Below are 19721 nucleotides of genomic sequence, written 5' to 3' on the forward strand. Positions count from 1 at the left end.
TGCAGCCATGTGCCATGTGCCTTGGCTTTGCCTCTATAAGAAATAATGAGTTAGCAATGTTTGGCTCCATATCTATTTTTCAATAAGAAAAGAAACTGGGTTGCCCACCGACGACCCCATACAGAGCTCTGAGCTTTTGTTAGAACAAGGTCTCTCAGACTGAGACAGCATACCACATAGTATACACGTATTCTGAAGGAGCAGATAAAAGCACACTATATTCTTGCATTTTGCTTTGTTCTACAAATCTCAGAGATGGTTTTGGGGCCGTAATTTAGAAGACCCAATTTAAAGCCAGAATTCCCCGGACTACAATGCTCCCTTGCTTACCTTTTTTTTCCTCGTTTCCCTGATTGTAGGAAAGAATAGAAGTTCCTTGTGTTTGATTCTGAAGTCTACAGGTAGAATACCTACAATAGTTCTGAAAAAATATATTCTCAATCCAGTCTTTCTAGTTTGTTATTGACCTTAGTTGTTTACTTTAAGCCACGTATCACAAAGTTCTCATCACCAAGTTGTGTACATTCACATTATGGGGAAAATAGAGCTTAAATGATGCAAACCCCTGTCATTAAATGTTGATATACGAACTCGGTTTTCTTACTTCATTTATATAATCCAATATAATCGACTAAATTATGATTGATTAATAAGATGGTCAAAACTCTTTCCACTGTAGTAATGTAATTGAGTAGCATGACTCACAACTAATAAGTAGCAGTCTTGCTAATATCGATGAGTCTTCCTTTATTTACATTTCTTATCTCATTAACTGAATGGATTTGAATAAATAAAGTATACAAATTCAGAAATAGCAAATTGGGATATTGTGTGACAGCTACATTTACATACTTACTTATTTAATTATATTTGTAATGTGCCTGGCAACAAGGTGCGGGAAGAAAAACAAGGTGACTGTGAGTTTTAATCCTCCCTTAGGAGTAGAAACCAGTTGCGTGATCTGGGGCCAGTTACTCTCTCTTAACCCTATTCATTTTACTCAGTTGTTCTTGAAGTAAGAAAAAGGAGCCTTTACTGAACAAAATAAAGACCATATATAAAACACATCTTATCAAATACAAAATAAATGGTACCCTAATTTTTATGTACTTACCATTAACAGGAAAAATGTAAGATTTGGTTATAATTTTTGCATCTGCTTTTGATTTTGTAGGTTTTTTAGACTCCTGATTGTGTCCAACCTTTTCCTTTCTCTTTGGAGGTTGTGGAGAAGACAATGTGTCCCCTGTGTCGGTAGATTTTGACTAACATAATAGAGGGGAAAACAGATAATTTATTTGCAGAAACCTGAAAAGGTGTTATTAAATATAAACTTCAAATGTATGCGTATAAAGGTCCTTAATATAAACATTCCTAAACTGCAATATTAACACCATTGTACTTTAGCTTTACTATGAAAAAGGCAACTTATTAACAGCTACAGAAATTCCAAGCAAACAAAAGGTCATGCCTAAGCCCTGTCTATGTGCTTCCTTGCCATGTTTCGCAATATATCTGTGAGTGAATCTATAAAGGAAATATAATTTTTATCTGATCGGATTAAACACAGTAAACCAGGTAAGCCGTTATTATAGTTGATACTCACACTCCCCTTTGATTTTCCAGATCCACCAATAGGTGGCAGCGAGGATGCCTTTGAGCTACAAAAACAAATAAATGTTTATTTATTTGCACACTAAAACAGCCCAACTAATTGCTAAAATGTGGATGTTTGGACCTCCTAAGCCTGGAACAGTCCCATCTTTGCTCCTGAATGTGATTGCACTTCCTTCCTCAGGACTGGTACGCAACTGCCATGACTGACAAGTCCTTTGACAAATCCATAGACCCTCAGAACTGATCATTTCATGACTGAACTACGAACTGAACTGAACACGGCCTGCCCGTATGAGACATCTGCTCTTTGAGCTACATTGTTTGCCAGTAAGCTTCCATGTATAATAACCCTCATAGAAAAGGACCTGTTTATCCGTAGACTGCTTGTCTCTTATAGTTTCTATTTATCGCACACAATCTGACAGATTCAGCTTACTTTGGGTGTAATTGAGCAAACAACTTCACTTGGAAGCAGGAGTTTTCTGTCATTGTGCTTGTCCTCTGGAACACCATTCCCCCTGAGATTTGTTCATCTCTCTCTACCGAGTCCTATTTAAATGAGCCCTTAAAATCTGGCTCTGTTCCCAGACTCTGGGTTAAACTGGGTAATAGACCACTTGTATGAAGTTCTGTGTTTTTTTTTAAATTATTGTTGTTTTCTGGACTTTTGAAGTTTTTGTGATGTTTTATGTATTGCTACTATAGATTTTATAAGCCATCTAGAGTTGTAATGTGTTGGGGCAACACTTATTTTCATAAATAAAAAATCTTATTAAATATTACAACATTTAACCATTTCACTAATTATAGTTAACTATGCACTGGTAGTATGAGAAACAAACATTAGAGCCTGCCTGCTTCTCTCTGTGTCTCTCTCTGTGTGTGTTTCTCTCTGTGTGTTTCTCTCTCTCTCTCTCTCTCTCTTGTTTGTGTGTGTCTGTATGTAGGGAGGGGAAGAGGGAGAGGGAGAGAGAGAACCTGGTAAAATGCTGTTAGCCTGAGTCAACCTCTTCAAAATGGCTGGAAACAGCATTCACACGTAATTATTCATCCTGTGTAATTTTACATAATCTGCAAAGGAATATTACAAGCTTTTTTGTTTTATACTATAGCTTTAAAGGTTCAGCCTAAAATATGTAGTTGTATGTAATCTCAAACATTGCCAGGTATAAATGCTTCCTTACTACAAATATGACATGAATTAGGCAATCAAGTGAACAAACATTATCAGCCACTATACCCAGCTGCTCCTTCATATATCCATGGAAATCTAGAATCAGCAGAATCTGAGTTATGACCACTCTGGTGATATCTCTTTGTTGTTAAGGACTCAGAATTATTAACACTATGGTAATTAACCATGTTAATATCAAGTACCAATGCCAGAATTTTTGTTCACCAATAAAGCGAGGGCAAAAACACATTTACATACCCATAAGATCTCTTCACCGTGGACTTGCTGAACAATAGTTCATTATATGGCAATTTTTTAAACTTATCTCTGCCAACTGCTACATAACACTGTCCATTTTCCAAATCCAGCCCGCTTTCCACAGGTTTTCCACCTAAAGTGTAAAGCCTGTAAAAGAGACATACCTAATAGTACCATAATAACCTTTTTAGTAAATGTGTTATCTAACAGTTGAATTGTACTACCAACCAAGAAACACCTAATAAATCTCATAACAGATTATGAACTTTATTTCAGAAAACAAATGTTGAGTCTCATCACAGGAAAAAATATAAGTTATACATAAATAAATTTGTATAAGAAAAGTTCTCATGAATGTGCTGTACTTTGTAGAAAACTGGCCTTATACGTATATCTCCAAAGCCATGTTTACAAAGCTATCCTCATCAGCAGTACTCATTAAAATTGTCTATTATTGCTCCATAGCAAAAATGAAAAGTAAATTTGTATTCTGCATATAGCCAGTATGAAAGGTTTGCTTGCCTCACAAAGCCAACAACAATGTCAAGAATAAACAACTTAGAATAATGTAGTAACATAAAACAATCTAAAATCAAGCAAATATCACAAAATTACTACAACAGAACAGTAGCCAGGAACATTAAAAACACAAAATCATCTGTTATCGCTGTGAGTAATTAAGATATAAATTTTTAGGAAAAAACTAAAGAATAAAAATAATTTTTCACAATTTTTTAAATCATGTCAATGTAATGACTGAGCAAATAAACTGGGGGGGGGATTGGAAATAGAGAACTGCCACCAACAAAATCCTAGCCCGTGTTGACACTAGGAGGACTTCTTCCCAGGATGCCATTTGCAAGAAACTATAACAGCAGAAGAAGCTTCTTGAATGAGAAGCGAAACATCTTCAAAGAAAAACAAGGACGTCCAGCTGTCTCTTGAAACAGCCCATTTGGGGCAACCATGACCTGGATGTTTAAAAATCTCCAAAGACATTTAGCTCTGATGCTCAGAATGTGATGCTCAAGTAGCAGCATACAGAGGAAGATGTTCTATCACGTTGAAGGGGTCTAATCATATAGAGATTTAAATGTAGTAAGAAAAATACGGAATTTAACTTGGGAAGAAACAGGAAAAAGGAAACCTATGCACTTTAATCAAAACAAATAATACATGCTCCTCTGGTTTGCAAATCTTTTTCAAGGCCATTTCTGCAGATAAAAATGGGCACTCCTGACTACCATGCTGAACAAAACATTCAAGGTAAGAATGGGGCCAAGAAGCTTCCTTGAACTGCAGATCTGACCTTCACCCTCTTGTGTGACAGGAAAAGTCCCTTCAGTTGGTTGAGACCTCTCCCAACCCCAAACCTCATACTACTCTAAATTCAGTTTCAATCTATTATCAGAGCCATTAGCATAATTCATCCAGTTTGCAAAGGGTAGGAGGGGAGAGGGAGATGGGGATGAGGGGAAAACTCTTCACATAACTGTGGTAGTTACTCCCACCTGTCCTAGTGTTAATTAAATGGCTCTCTATGTTTAAGAGGCAAGAGAATTTACCTGTGCTTCAGACTTAATTGTTGTCTTCTCTCTCTTCTGGATATAGGTTAAATAAAAGCAAGTTTCTACTTTCATGTATTTCTTGATAAATGTTTTACTATAAACACATGAAATATATTCAGCATTTGATTATGTCAGGAACATATCGTCTAAGAAAGATTCCTGCTGAATTCATATCTCCAACATGAGGGCACTAGAGAGGATAGCCTGGCCACTGCAATTTTTAGGAGCACAACTGCATACATGTTACTCCTATCATGCTCTTGCGGGCCGGAAGCATCATGCTGAAACCGCGCCCACCACATTTCTGGCCATGGAAAAAAAGTCACGATACGCTGTGACACATCACATGACGTTGCGAGTTTGACACCCCTGCTCTGGCAGGTCATCCATCAGAGTGACCAATGCCATATCTGTGCTATGATGCAGACCAAAGCTAGATGTTAATAATCTGTCCAATGGAGAAGTATTTAAAACTATTCCTAGCCGTCTCTCAACTACATTGGTCAGGATAACACATTTGAAACTGGCTTGAAGTTACTAATAAGCATTGTTTTTTTATCAAGTTGAAGCACCAGAAAATATGGCTTTTTACTGTACATAAAATACTAGTACACAGGCAGCCTTGATTTTAACACTTTACTATTAATTAAATTGAGAGAAATTTTGGTGCTGTGGTAAAGACATCAGGCTAGAAAACTGGGAGAGTGCAACTTCAAGTCCCACCTTAGGCATGAAGCCAAGTGAGTGGCCTCGGGCCACTCATTCTTTCTCAGCCCTAGAAAGCAGATAATGTAAAACCACTTCTGAAATCTTACCAGGAAAACTGCAGGGATTTGTCACCAGGAGTCAACACTGACTTGAAGGCACCCCCACCACACACACACAGACACACAGAAACACTCAACCTAAATTATAGCTAAAAAAAATACAGATTTAATAGAATGCCTTATATACCAAGGCATCTATAGCTTGAGAAATAGTTTCATATCTGCACCGCTAACAATAACCACTAGATGGGATATTAGGCCAGCTTATTTACCAAATTATTCAAAATGTTGATAGGGTAGTTCAAAATATACACTGAGCTATAAAGATACAAATCAAACCCTTAAAATTTTCTGCGGATGCAAGTAGTATTTAAGGATCAAGCACAGTTTCAGGGTAAGTACACAGAATGGAGTTCCTCCATGGATCTCCATGTTGGTCCTTGAATATTTAAATTTTTCCACATGCTTCTCAGATTGAAAAATGTTTCAGTTTTTCAAAAACATAAAACAAAGCTAAAACTAAAAGCAACATAAATTGTTAGATTTATATTGATTACCTAGTAGCAGATTTGTTAAATAGAACACAAATATTAAATATTTGAGCTTTCCATAACTTATTCAGCTATTATGTACTTAGCAGAACTATATTTTGACAGTCAAAACAAATATTCATCGTAGAGGATCTCAGATATAATTGCTGCTTGCTGACTGAAATTCACCATGATATTCTAAAACAAAAATATGTAGTATGGGCAGAATTTATCAAATGGGCTTGATACACAGTACCTCATTTTTTAAAAAACAAAAAACAAATTTAGCTAATTTTCCAGTGCTGTGATTCTAACACATCAATGATGTAGAATTACTCTTCCATGAACTAAAGCTGTACAGCAGAACTATTTAGGATGGGGATTATCACTGGTTTTCAAAATTCATGAAAAAAATAATGACATGAGCCTTAATGTGCTTCTATCTAAGGCTTTTATTGTCCAACTCATCTAAGCTATTCACAGAATATTATTTGGAGAGGGAAAGCCAAGTATAATTGTATTATATATTTCCCCACTATTGTTTCTATCCTTTTTTCTAATGAGTAAAAAAAACCCATTAAGGAAAGACAGAAGAGGTGAAACATACGCTTGACAGATAGCTCTAGGGCTCTGTATTTAAGAAAAAAACAAAGTATTTTGGCATTACTGTATGTGTCTCTGATAACACTATGGTAGCGTCATTTCGACACCCAGTTCCTAGACCACAGGCAAATGACATTTTTGTAGTCAGGGATCACTTTTTAAAAACTCTGTTTTATTTTAGTCTTCTACGGTCACAATGATAGTGATACAATTATGTTGACTGACAGGTCAGAATAGAAATGTCTGTCCTTTTCAGTGGTGGGATTCAGCCAGTTCGCACCACTTCGACAGAACCGGTAGCTAATTTTTTGTTGCCCAAGACCAGAATGGACTTCCGGAAGCGGCATCCACACAGAGAACCGGTTGTTCACATATTTGAATCCAACCACTGGTCCTTTTTATTGCTTTTGTATTATTTTAGCATTTGGTTTAAGTGCACCCATCATCTTTTAAAATTGAAAAAATCCACGCCAAAAATTGACAATTCTACTACATTTCAGCAAACTGAATCTGTAGGGCTTGACAAGAAACATAAGAGACTATGGGCTGCAAATCGACCGTCCCTTTTTTAGCACCATGCTCCTGCTGTTTTCCTACACCGCCTCATCTGATACCCTAGCTCAGGGGTAGGCAACCTCGGTTCTTTTATGACTCATGGACTTAAACTCAGGAATTCTGGGAGTTGAAGTCCATGAGTCATAAAAGAGCCAAGGTTACCTACCCCTGCCCTAGCTTGTGTAATTTTTATTTGCCAATAAAATAAGTGGGTTTCCATCTTCATTTTCAAATCTAATATATTTCAATTAGATGGGCTCAATTATTTGTGCTAATCCTATAAATGAAGTGCATAACTGAGAGAAGAAAAGAACCAGTATGGTTGCTGTGCTGTACTGAAAAATTAATTGCCCATTCATTTAACACAGAGTTTTGTCTTTATCAGAATTAACAGTCTTTACTGGAATTTTGACTAACGGAGTTACAATAAATCACAGTAACTAACCTGTTAATTATTAAACAGTAATGAATTTTAGTAGCTTTCGTGTACTCTCTTAAGATATCAAATACAAAAACTTGATTTATAGAAAACTAGGAAAACCAAATAAATAAGCACAATGCACTGTTGAAATATCTCTTAACTGCACACTACTAAAACTCTTATGTCTGAAACCTTTAACCGGCAAAATGGTGCAGCATAGGACAAAATTTTATCAACCAAGGTACTTCAAATGGGCTAACTTGCAGAATGCTGGGACCCCTCACTCTCATGGAAATGAAATTTTGAAAAGTTCTTGCCGTTTCATGCTGTGTTCAGCACCTCTGCCACGCTGCGATAGTCACGTGATCCTCATTTACAATGTTCCCCTGACACCTTCTCACAAGTCAGTGCCACTGAATGAGAGCTACTAATGACAGATCCTCATAGCTGTGGCCATTGCAGCATTCCTGTGCTCATGCGATTGGAATTCGGGTGCTTGGCAACAAGCTTTGCAATTATAACATCACAGCATCCCGGAATCATGGCATTGTAATTTGCGACAATTTTCCCACAGACAAAGGGAGTGATTTGGATTGAGTTAGCAATTCTAAAAAAAACACAAAAAAACCCAATTGTAAATTGGAAATTAATGTCCTTCAGAGTTACTATCGCTAAAAAAGAATAATAGCAATAGAAGGGACTACCAATTTGGAACTTGTTTTTCATTCTTTGTGTTGAATAGTTGCTTAAGAGTAGCTTACCTAAGAATGGCTTAAAATGCAATAATCCAAAACTAATATACCCTCCAAAGCAGTTTCTAAGGTTAAAGATAAGTAACTGAGAATCACATCATAAATCTTGCAGAAATAAGATAATTTAGCTCTTAAAATTGTAAAATACAAAGGAAAAAGCAGAAAGACTGCAGTGTAATGGAAAGCATTCACAAGGAAAAGCGATCATCAATATTGTCAATTATTAATTAAATGACATAACTTTAAGTTTGTCAAATATAACTCGTTTGGCTAGAATGGAGAAGAGGATCATAACAGAGGGCTAAACTGTTCTTAACAAATGTTTGGATAAATAGGTTCCCTCAGTTTATTCTATTCATGAGAAAAATGCTAGCTGAAATCCCCAAAAGAGATATTTTATAATATTTGAGCTACTTCAAACAGAAAAGCAGAAATACAGTAAAATAAACCAAAATAAATAATTTGTGTAATAAGTGCCATCCCAAATGTGATATGAAAAGAGAATGAGATAAACAGGATGTTAAAGAGACCTATTCTATGTGGTACTAAAAAAAATGCCAAATGAATTGAGGTACCGTACTGATATAATTTTGGAAAATTTGGGTCCATTTCATAAAAATTTTCTCAAACTAAAGGCTATACTGAATCCACAGGTATAATCTATCTGATTTAGTCCAATTCCTGCAAATTGCTCATAAGGGTTTTTTTTTTCTTTAAAATGAAAGCATAATATAATGATGAGTATAAAAAAACAATTATGGTAATATACTACTTTTATACCCCAAATAAGTACCTGCACATTCTTATACTGCATACTCTTTGAACAGTTCTAATCATCTTTTCATGCCAAATATGATCATGTTTCATGGGTTTTCCCACTACCTATGAGAGAAACCAGCTCCATATGAAAAGGTAGTTTATACATTCCTGTTCCTACATTTTTAGTATTTGAAATGGAGTGTGTTGTGTAGTGAATGAAACAAGAAAAAGCTGTTTGTATTTAATGTGAAGATGCAGTTCATAGGTTAACAGAAATCATATATTTTAATCTATTTTTAAGCACTTTCATGCTGAATCCCTTCATAGTGAAATGACATTACTCAAATTAGAGAAATTTGTCTAGCCTCTCACATAAGCAATAGCCTATAAATATGAGCAGGGAAAGTCTAAGGCAACAGCAGAAACTATAAAAGTAGCTTCACAAATCTAATGTTTGGAGGAAGTGATATAAAGTCTATAGAATAGAGAGTCATTCTGGTTTGAAATCTCTGATATCTTAGAGTTTAGCAAGCTTATTGTTGCTAAAGCATTGAGCTTTAAATATAAGACAATAGACATTTTGCACTGAAGATCTAAAAGTTAGGTTCTTGTATATTATCTCCAGCACCAATGAAACAGCTTTCTGATCAGCATCTGTTGATTCTATGCCTGATCATAACATCCACGAAAGCAATGAATTTTTACTTGACTTTAGAAAAACTAAAGTAGATGCTCAGAGAATAAGGAAAATCTCTTTTGACTATAACTTTTTGACCCCTGCCCCTTTCAGCCGTAAGGGGATAAACATGTCAAATTATGGTCAAAACCAGTTATTGCTTAATTTAGATAATACCTTTACTGAATCAACACACATTTCTGAAAATAACAAATAAACAATTAAAGCAAAGAAACTATTGACATATGTGTCTAAATAAAACATTTCCTTTCACTTTCTGGGCCTTTCTTTCTTATATAGATCTTAATAATATGCATGCTATCTGGATTTCTCCCTAACACCATAAAGAAGGGTGTAGGACAACTCGCCACAGCTATCTCGCCATGGTCGACTTGCCCCAGCCAACTCACTGTGGGACAATTCACCACAGCCAACTCACCGCAGGACAATTCAATGGGGGATAACTCAAGAAAGAGACATGTGAATTGCAGCAGGCCTTGTCTTGCTTTAGATCTGAACCTTCTCAAGGCAGAAGACCGCAAGGCTGGGGTGAGCTGAAATTCTACTTGAGTTATCTCATGCTGACCTGTCCCATGGTGAGTAGGCCGGGACAAGTCGGCCGCCATGAGTTGTCCCTTTCCGATGCAAAGATGTACCTTCATAATATTATTGCTACCAAAACTTACTTCTGCAATATGTTTAGCATCAACCACCCCTTTGTAATCAGAAAATACTTTATGTCCCCAAAGCCTATGGATTTTCTCTAGACAGAAAATCACTTACAGGACTCTACTCACCAGCAGAAATCCAGGCAACAACTGTCAAACAAATGAATACTGAAAATGCACATACAGAAGCTTCATGAACTTCTTACTATCAAGTAACAAAGGTGACAAAGAATCTGTTGGAAATATAAAATTCTACATCACATTCCCATTAGAAGCTGTTCCTGCTGAGTTATAGTGCAAAGGAAGGTATCAGAAAGTACAATAGTATCTGTAATAGACAATTTTATCTTACCTATGTACAGCTCCGCTTCTGAGTGTAACTTTTTCAGTAACCATTTCAAGAACCCGATCCCACTGATTTAGTGCTTTTCTTGGGATGAAAAGACGCACTGCTGGGTTTACAAGATCACCATTAGCAATCAGGCTAAAAAAAATTATAGAAAACTAACAATTAGCTGAATATTCAGCAATAAACATGCTTACGGTATTAGAAAACAAGCAAGGCTGGCTTATATGTCAATTTTTTCAGACTTGGTCACACCCCCAGTGGCCATTTCACCAGATGAAGGAAAGAAAAAAGCATTCTACTTACATCTTTATAATGTTAAGAACGTTCACATGAATAATCTCTGTTTTTTATACTCTACTACCTTTTGCTTTTTTATTATGTCTTTTTAGGCTGTAAGCTGCAGGGCAGGAACTCTTTTCATTAATCTGTACATTATACTGAGAGACTCTCCGGCTAAAATAAGAATATAAATGATTTAAATAAATACTTACAATACAGTGCATGGCTCCTGAAGTGGTTTTCGAAAGCGTGCAGACACATTAATTCTGCTGTGGGTAACTGGCTTCACCTGAAAGACACCCCCACCCAGGAAAGTCAAGTATTTATACCACATTAATTTGTTTTAAAACTATTTTTAAAAAATCTCTTCCATCAGTATTTTAAAAGACTTTGCACATCAAAGAATGGTACAGTGCACACCACTGTGTAATTATAGTGGCCTTTTAGATATGCATTTGCAAGGTTTCTCTTTTGCTTTTCTCATCCAGCCTTTGGTTTTTCTTGTTGCTACGTAATTGACTTGAGCTTCAGAAGTGAATTAGTGCCATTATTAATATGCCAGGGGATGTTGTGGAATGAGCAATCACAGAAATGCTGCCCTCCCACTGTTGTCAGTTCTACTAATTTCTTAGCTGTTTTACATAGTTCATGCCTAGTGGCTCGGAAAGACATCTCTCTCATTTGTCACTATGACCTAGTGCCACTAACTGGAAAAGGTTATGTTTATCTTTAAAGTTTCTTATATTCAAAAATGTTGAAATATGCTATCTGTTGTAAATGCTGCTTAAGAGTAATTTGGATGTAATATGTATTAAATTATTAAACTGCAGTGTGCTCTTTCAACACACCATGATTCCTGAGATTAATTCGTCAATTTTCTTTATGCCCAAAATAAGAAATTGGAGTTACTAGATACGCAACTCAGCAAGATTTGAGAAGAAAACTTCCACCTATGCTTTCAGACTGTGTTTTATTTGAACCCACGAACCAGTTTTACATTTTAAACGCAAAAAGTATGCTTCACTAACATTATTGAACTGTAATCATGACAAGCAGACAAAAATATCAGGAAATGGAAAAGATATTGCATGACAATGTTATTTTAGAACTCGATCAGGACACAGAACCAGGAGTAAGAGAAAAGGAACAATCACAAGATTTGTGTTTATGTATGTACTTGTGCGTATGTGTACTTTACATATACTATACAGACACAGGCCCATTTTAAATATGTTATTTTTATATAGTATGATAGTATGATTAAATACTATATATAGTATGATTAAATACTATATATCCTTCCATCCTTCCGAGGTAGGTAAAATGAGGACCCAGATTGTTGGGGGCAATAAACTGACTTTGTAATAATGCCGCTTGGGGTGTGTGTGAAAGCCCTAATAAGCAGGCATATACATAGAATGAAGGCTACTGCTAAGCTTGTAAGCCACCCTGAGTCTTCGGAGAAGGGCGGGATATAAATGGAATTTTAAAAATAATAATGTTATAGTTACATAGATAAATAGCAATCTCAGACTTTTCATACTGCATTCCAACTGACAAAAAGCAGAATACAGGTAGTCCTCCTGAACATTCATCCATTTGTTCACCAACCACTCAAAGTTCTGGCTGTTGCAGCATGCCTATAGTCACATGAACAAAATTCAAGCCCACTCAGACCCACCTGCAATTAGGACCACCCTTTGGCTGGCTGCCTTCCACTGAGGTCAATTTCCCTTACCACCCAGCCTTGCCCATCACCACTTATGCCCACCACATAGCACACAACTACGGTACTAGACGGGGACTTCTTTCATGATGGTGCAGCTGGGGTTTCTTCTGTGCTCTGCCCAGGATGTCCTTTGGCATTCCAGCATTCAGTATTTCTGTTGTCACCAGTGCCTTTTTTTCATGCCAGCAGCCTTAAATCTTTCTTTCACATGCCAAGCATTTTTTGTGTGAAAGAAGACCCTGGATGGGACACAAACAGGGGGCCTGAATGATGTCTAAACAGGGCCCCTGGCTGGTTCACAGTAGTGGTACAAAGTGTGGTGGGCAGAGCTGGGTGTTGAGGGAAGTTGTGGACAGCAGGCAGATGGAAGGCCAAAGGGTCAGGTGGTGGGGGAGAAAGGCAGTTGAAGGGAGTTCAAGAGCAGGCAGTCCCTTATCTTACCAAGGCTCAGGGCTGGGAGAGACCAAGCCAGCTTGGATAAGGATGGGTCCTACATAACAAGCAATGGGATTCAGTTAACAATGTCAACAAGGATTTGCATCTCGCATCGTATGATTGCCACATCACACTTTATGGCCCCATGACTTAGTGGCAGAAATCTGTGTCCCAGTTTCTATCATTAACCAAGAACTGCCTGTCCATGCTTTTCTTCCTCTATTGTACAGTAATCATTAGAAGAGAACTGCCACAAAACAGTGTTTAACTTCTCCAGAATTCTGAAACCCAGTGGGTTTTGAATCCGATTTTTATATTGACATCATAACTTTTTAGCTTCGTTAGTGTTGAAATAAATCAGTTTTTTTTCTTCCATGCTGCTTCTGCTTTGAAGCATAGTAATTTCCAATTTGTAGCTGAGATTAATTGGTTGAAATTGATTGGTTTTTGATCTAAGCTCCTTATTTGGAACCAAGATTTTGTGCAGAACATAAACCTGAAAATCATACAAATAATACTATATTATTCAGGATTATATATTTAGATGTCTATATAAATATGAATTCTTTTCATCTTTTTCTTAATTATTAATTTATAAAATTATGTTCTTTAAACACATACATGAATAAATACCGTAAAATAAGCATTTGGGAATATATAGGAAATTACATAACATGTTTTCTTTGTTTGAAGATATTCTCCCATTTGATAGCTATCCATAGTTAAAATCTTTTTTGGTACTAATTACTAGAAACAAAAAGTAAAACCCATATAGCATCAGCACTTTTATATATGCATTCTAAAAACAGATTTTTTTCAATAAATATGCTTCCAATTTCAATCCTTTCAAAAATCCAATGCTGAAAGGCCTTTGGAGATATTCAATAACCAATATGTACAATTATAAGAGATTCAAACTGCCCACTTATTCTAAAAACCATTTAAAAACTTGGTTGACAAAGTTGGGATGTACCACTACTTTAAAATCATACTTTTTTGTCAGGCACAAGCAGCCAGAACCACTCATGATTAAGTCTCAAGCAGAAGCTTTATTGCTAGTCACTATGTTACAAGAATCTCATTGGACTAGCTGCATTCCCTTGGGAATGGTCAGATAAGACTTCAGGGATTCTGGGGAAAGTCAGGCCTGTGCCGCTTCCTGCACTGCAAGGACTCTAAGCTTGGCCCCCTCTTAATACCTCCCTTCAGTCTAGCTGTAGATTCCACCACACTTTTCTATATACTCTGCATTTTTATGACTCTTTCAAAAATCTTTGTCCTATATATTGAAGAGCTATACTATTAACAAGTCACTCAAAATATTCCCAAGAGTGTGCAATTATATTCTCTCCATGCTGATGAAACCTAACAAATTGTCTCAACAAGGAAACATATTATAGAGGACAGTTGTCTAAGCTACACATACATCAACAGTACCCACAAGAGCCTTGAATGTGAAATTTCCCTAGAGTCCTTTCAAAAACTGCTCTCAATTTATTATTTTAATATAACAGAATAAACATATGATAATAGAATAAGTATGCAAGAAATACTGTACTCATATTAACTGAATTTAATTAATGTAAATAATGTTTAAATTAATTGGGATAAAATCATACTTAGTGTTCGTCCTGTCTCAACATTTTTGCTCCTGATCTACTCACTTTCCCTCAGCCCTAGAAATTAAAAGGCAGCGGCAAACACTTCCAAAACCTAGGGAAGAAAACTGAAAAAAAATGTCCAGGTAGTCGCCAGGAGTCAATACCGATTCAAAAGTATGTGAGCGAGCACATGCGCGTGCACACACACACACATACACACAAATCAATTTATTGGAGTATGATTCCTAGCTTGCCAGTAAAAGTCCAAGTATAACCCCTTGCTCTTAATTAGTAATAAATTATCTGAACTTATTATTGATGGTGTAGTATCTTTAAATACTTCTGGAAAATTCTGTATCACAAATATAAATATTGCAGAAACCTCTTTTTAGACAAGTCTCTAATAATAAATCATTAATACTTCAGACTGCCTTAGCGTTTCTAGAAAACAACAGGTTCTAAAATAAGGCAATCCTATGGGAGTACATGGTATGACTGGGGCATTTGAGATTTGCAAAGTTATGCTGATTTGTAAAGTGCATTGCATTGGCCTATACTTCATTCCATTCCTCAAAAAACTATCTATTCAACATTTAGATACCAAATGGAATACCTTAAAATGTACTAAAACTCAAAACATGTTTTATAATTCAAGTGTTTGCATTCAAAATGTAGCATGTAGTGTGATGTAAGCCCACACTTGGAATATTTCATTCAGTTTTGGTCACCACGATATAAAAAGAGACTCTAGAAAGAGTGCAGAGAAGAGCAACAAAGATGATTAGGGGACTGGAGGCTAAAACATAAAGAACGGTTGCTGGAATTGGGTATGTTCTAGTCCAGGGGTGTCAAACTCAATTTCATTGAGGGCTGCATCAGCATTGCGGTTGCCCTCAGGGGGCCGGGTGGGTATGGCCAGGGTGGGTGTGGCCTACTGGGTGGACGTGGCTAGAGTGCGTATGGCCTACTGGGTGGGCATGGCCAGCTCTACATTGTTCGCATCAAGGGTGCCTATGGGGGCCTGGGCAGGAGTGGGACAGATCTGAGGGTCTCTGGCAGAAGGAGGGTCCCTGGGCCAGGGCCAAGGCAGTGGGGGCCGTTCCCTCACTGTTTCCAGGATGGCTTCGCGGGCCACATGAAACCACTTCGCGGGCCGGATCTGGCCCCCGGGCCTTGTGTTTAACATGTCTGTTCTAGTCTAAAGAAGAGTAAGGACTAGGAGTGGCACGATAGCACAATAGCACAATATTTGAGAGGCTGCCACTAAAAAGAGGGAGTCAACCTATTCTCCAAAGTACCTGAACACAGGGCAAGAAGCAATGTATGGAAACTTACCAAGAAGAGATCCAATATAGAAATAAAGAGAAATTTTCTGACAGTCAAAACAATTAATAAGTGGAACAGTTGGCCTTCAGAAGTTGTGAGTGCTCCATCACAGGAGGTTTTTAAGAGATTGGACAGCCATGTGTACAGGGTCTCCTGTTTGAAGAAGGGTTTGGAATAAAACCCTTCTACATGGGGCTGCCCTTGAGGACCACTCAGAAGCTTCAGCTGGTACAGAATGCAGCCGCGCGAGTTCTTTTGGGGGGTCTCCCGATACTCCCATGTTACACATCTGCTCCGTGAGCTGCATTGGCTTCCAGTTGCCTTCCGGGTGAGATTCAAGGTGCTGGTGATGACATATAAAGCCCTACATGGCATGGGTCCGGATTACCTACGGGAGCACCTACTGCCGGCGTCAACTTCCCTCCGTCCTGTATGCTCCCACAGAGAGGGCCTCCTCAGGGTACCACCGGTCAGAGAATGTCGACTGGTGACCCCCAGGGGGAGAGCATTCTCGGTGGGCGCACCAGTCCTTTGGAACCGCTTACCGGCTGAACTACGGATGGCCCCCAACCTTCACTCCTTCCGGCGTGATCTAAAAACTTATCTATTCGAACAAGCCGGCCTGGTGTGATGGGTTTGGGGTTTTAACATTATTTTAACTAACTTACTACATTGGGCACAATCATTTAACTTTAAATCTTGTATCCTGTATTCTTATTTTTATTGCCCTGAGTCCTTCGGGAGAAGGGCGGTATATAAATCAAATAAATAAATAAATAAATAAATAAATAAATAAATAAATAAATAAATAAATAAATAAATAAATAAATAAATAAATGACAGACCTCCAAGATCCCTTCCAACTTTGTCTTTCTGTTATGTTCACGTATGTGTATGAGACAGGTTATATCTATTTTTTGATTCTAGAATACAAAAAAATGAATTCATCTTCTGGGAATCCCAGCTTTAATTTTGTTTTGAAAGCAAAATGTATGTCAACAAATATATATATATTTAGAAAGTGGGCAATGTTTGTTCAAAACAGTGTTTTTGAAACATTTGATTTCATACAATTTTCCTCCCATTGCAATTGAAGTAATTATTACTCTTAAAGACAACAGATTTATTTTTACTACAAATAAGGGAGCAAAAATAAATATAATTTACATACAAATCATAGATAAATTGGGAAATTTACTTCAAGGAGCAGACATGAAGGAACATGGGCCTCAAAGCCAGATTTCTCGTTACTATGCATAAAACATTGGATGCTTTTGCTTTGACAGCAGTATTGTGTATCTCTTTACCATTCATACTCTATTGCCATCTTTCCCAGGAATATTTTTGCAATTCAGTTTCCTGCCTACCTTACTTTCACTCTTACATGCCATTATATTAACAAATTATCAGATTGCAGCAATCTCTCTTTCTTTACCATTCCCCACATATCTCAAAATGTTTCAAAAACCTGATATTCTTCAATATAAAAGATACTGAATGAAAACACAGCTGCCATGAATTTACAAACACAACCCTCTTCCACGTTTTATCACAAAAGGAGGAGAGCTGGATCTCTACAAGGGAGAAATCCTTTTCTGTGATGGTACTCTATATATAGAAGGTTCTCCCAGAAAAGGCATGACTTGTGTCTTTTTATATTGATTTCCCAATGATATTAATTCCTATGAAATAATTTCTATAGATTATTTTGAAACAGATACACCTTGAAAAATTATCTCTTTCCCCATTACTGAAGATCATGCCAAGCAGGGTAATAGATTCATGCTAATTTTCCAATCTCGTCTGCAAAGGGATAGCTCTTGCAGGTTATATACATGCATGATCTGTTTCAGAAAATCAGTGGAATATACAGAAATCAAGTATAAGGTTATCCCTCACTTCTTCCATTCAATGATTATTTGGAAAAGTTATCTATTGGTACTAAGAATATAATTTCTATAGATCAATTATGGATTAATCCTCAAGTACCAACCAAGTAGGTGCAAAAAAAGCTGTAACAAATTCTTGTGCTGAATGCATAAGTGCATACACTCAGACAGAGTAACTACTCATATATCTTGTCTGTCTGTCTGCCTGCCTGCCTGCCTGCCTACATCTATCTTGCCTGAGAATCAGCATTCCTAAGCACAAGAAGGAATCCATATGATTCCAGTGAGCCAATAAGGCATTTTGGTGCTGTTCTCTAGCAAAATTTAATTTTTATATTGTTAGATCATTTACAGTCAGCATAGGTTATTTATGAACCAGCATAGATAGTTACATTTTCTGTGGAAATTCTCTCTCCATTAATGAAAAGCTTGCACAAAAGTGAAATATTAAGGGGAAAACTGGTAACATGGGAAAAGAAAGGAATTCTTTAGTCCTGTTAATCATTTGCCTGATCTAAATTTCATTCCTATCCCACACATTTGAGTGTCTTTCCTTCAGTGAGGTTGAAGCAGAAACTATAAGATACTCAGTATGTTATGTATGCAGGCATCTGCATAGCAACAGCCATCAGGGGGCGTTGGCCTGGACAGTTTCGGCGGGAAACCTAGGGCCAACCCCATTGGCTGTTAGCTTTCCTGGCCAGGTATATAAGGAGGCCAGGTAGCCCTCATTCCTCAGTTCACTTCCCCTTCCAATAAAGAGCTGAACTCACACACCGGCTGGCGTCTCTCTTGCGTCGGACCCACTACACAATACAGTAGACAAATGGATGATAGGGAGAAGATTAAACAACTCTGACATCTGTCCTCTGTTCAAGATGACTGTCATTTCTAATTAGGTTTCATAAAAATTAGGAGTGGGGGAAATTACATAACTGCAATCATAATTGGACTATTAAAGATTGAATAGGGTCAAAAATGAAGCAATATGGTCAACAATGAAGCAGTAGGGTTAAGAATAAATGTGTACTAAATGAATGTTTGACTGAATGGTCATATGACCATTACAAAAAAAGTAAATTGAGTTTGGTTTTACAGAGACAATAAATCAGGATTGCATTCCAATACTTATATCATATCATATTATGTTATGTTATATACTGTACACACAAAATGACTGAATGAATTGAGAGGAAGAGGAAAAAACCAAGAAAGTTGTGATTGGAGAGAGCTGATGAGCTTCTCAAAGAGACAGATATAAATTCTAAAAAATAAAAGTCATTTTACAAAGTCATAGATGGACATGATGGAAGCAAAGATAGATTCCAAGAATAAGGTATGGATAGAAATGAATAATGGTGTTGCTGTCAATTAGATTTGGCTATGTTTTATTTTTTTATGTGGAATTCTTGATTCTCTCTGAATTGCATTACACAAGTAGATAACATCTTCATTATTGAGTGTGGGGTTTGCTTCCAATTTGTATAGAGTAGCATGCCCTACAAATTTTGGGGAGGATATGGTCTTCTTCATGGTGACCACATTGCTTAGCAACTGCAATCCCAGCAAACCTTATTGCCATTATTCAGCAAATTTTACCAGTCATTAGCCAAGGACATCCAAGCCATTCCTACCTTTTCCTCATCTTTGCCCTCTGGGCTGCCCTACACCCTACATGCAGGATGGCAAGCAGCCCCAGAACCGGATAGCTCTGGAGCTGCTTTCCATAGTCTGGGAAACCTCAGTCACCACAGCTTAGTCCAAA

At 37.1% G+C, this 19721-nt stretch overlaps 1 protein-coding gene across 1 annotated transcript in view; it reads right to left on the reverse strand.

Annotated features, from left to right (window-relative positions):
• DCDC2 (doublecortin domain containing 2) overlaps nt 1-19721 on the reverse strand; it is a gene marked incomplete at both ends in the record, with an annotated part of 52507 nt that overhangs the window by 9239 nt on the left and 23547 nt on the right. The window contains 5 exons of the mRNA XM_081325389.1: nt 1115-1265; nt 1607-1661; nt 3050-3196; nt 10701-10832; nt 11189-11265. Coding sequence (XP_081181515.1) covers nt 1115-1265; nt 1607-1661; nt 3050-3196; nt 10701-10832; nt 11189-11265 — 562 coding nt within the window. The remainder of the gene's footprint in view (nt 1-1114; nt 1266-1606; nt 1662-3049; nt 3197-10700; nt 10833-11188; nt 11266-19721) is intronic.

Source organism: Vipera berus, assembly GCF_964194415.1.
Source record: "Vipera berus genome assembly, chromosome: 3".
Lineage (NCBI taxonomy): Eukaryota > Metazoa > Chordata > Lepidosauria > Squamata > Viperidae > Vipera > Vipera berus.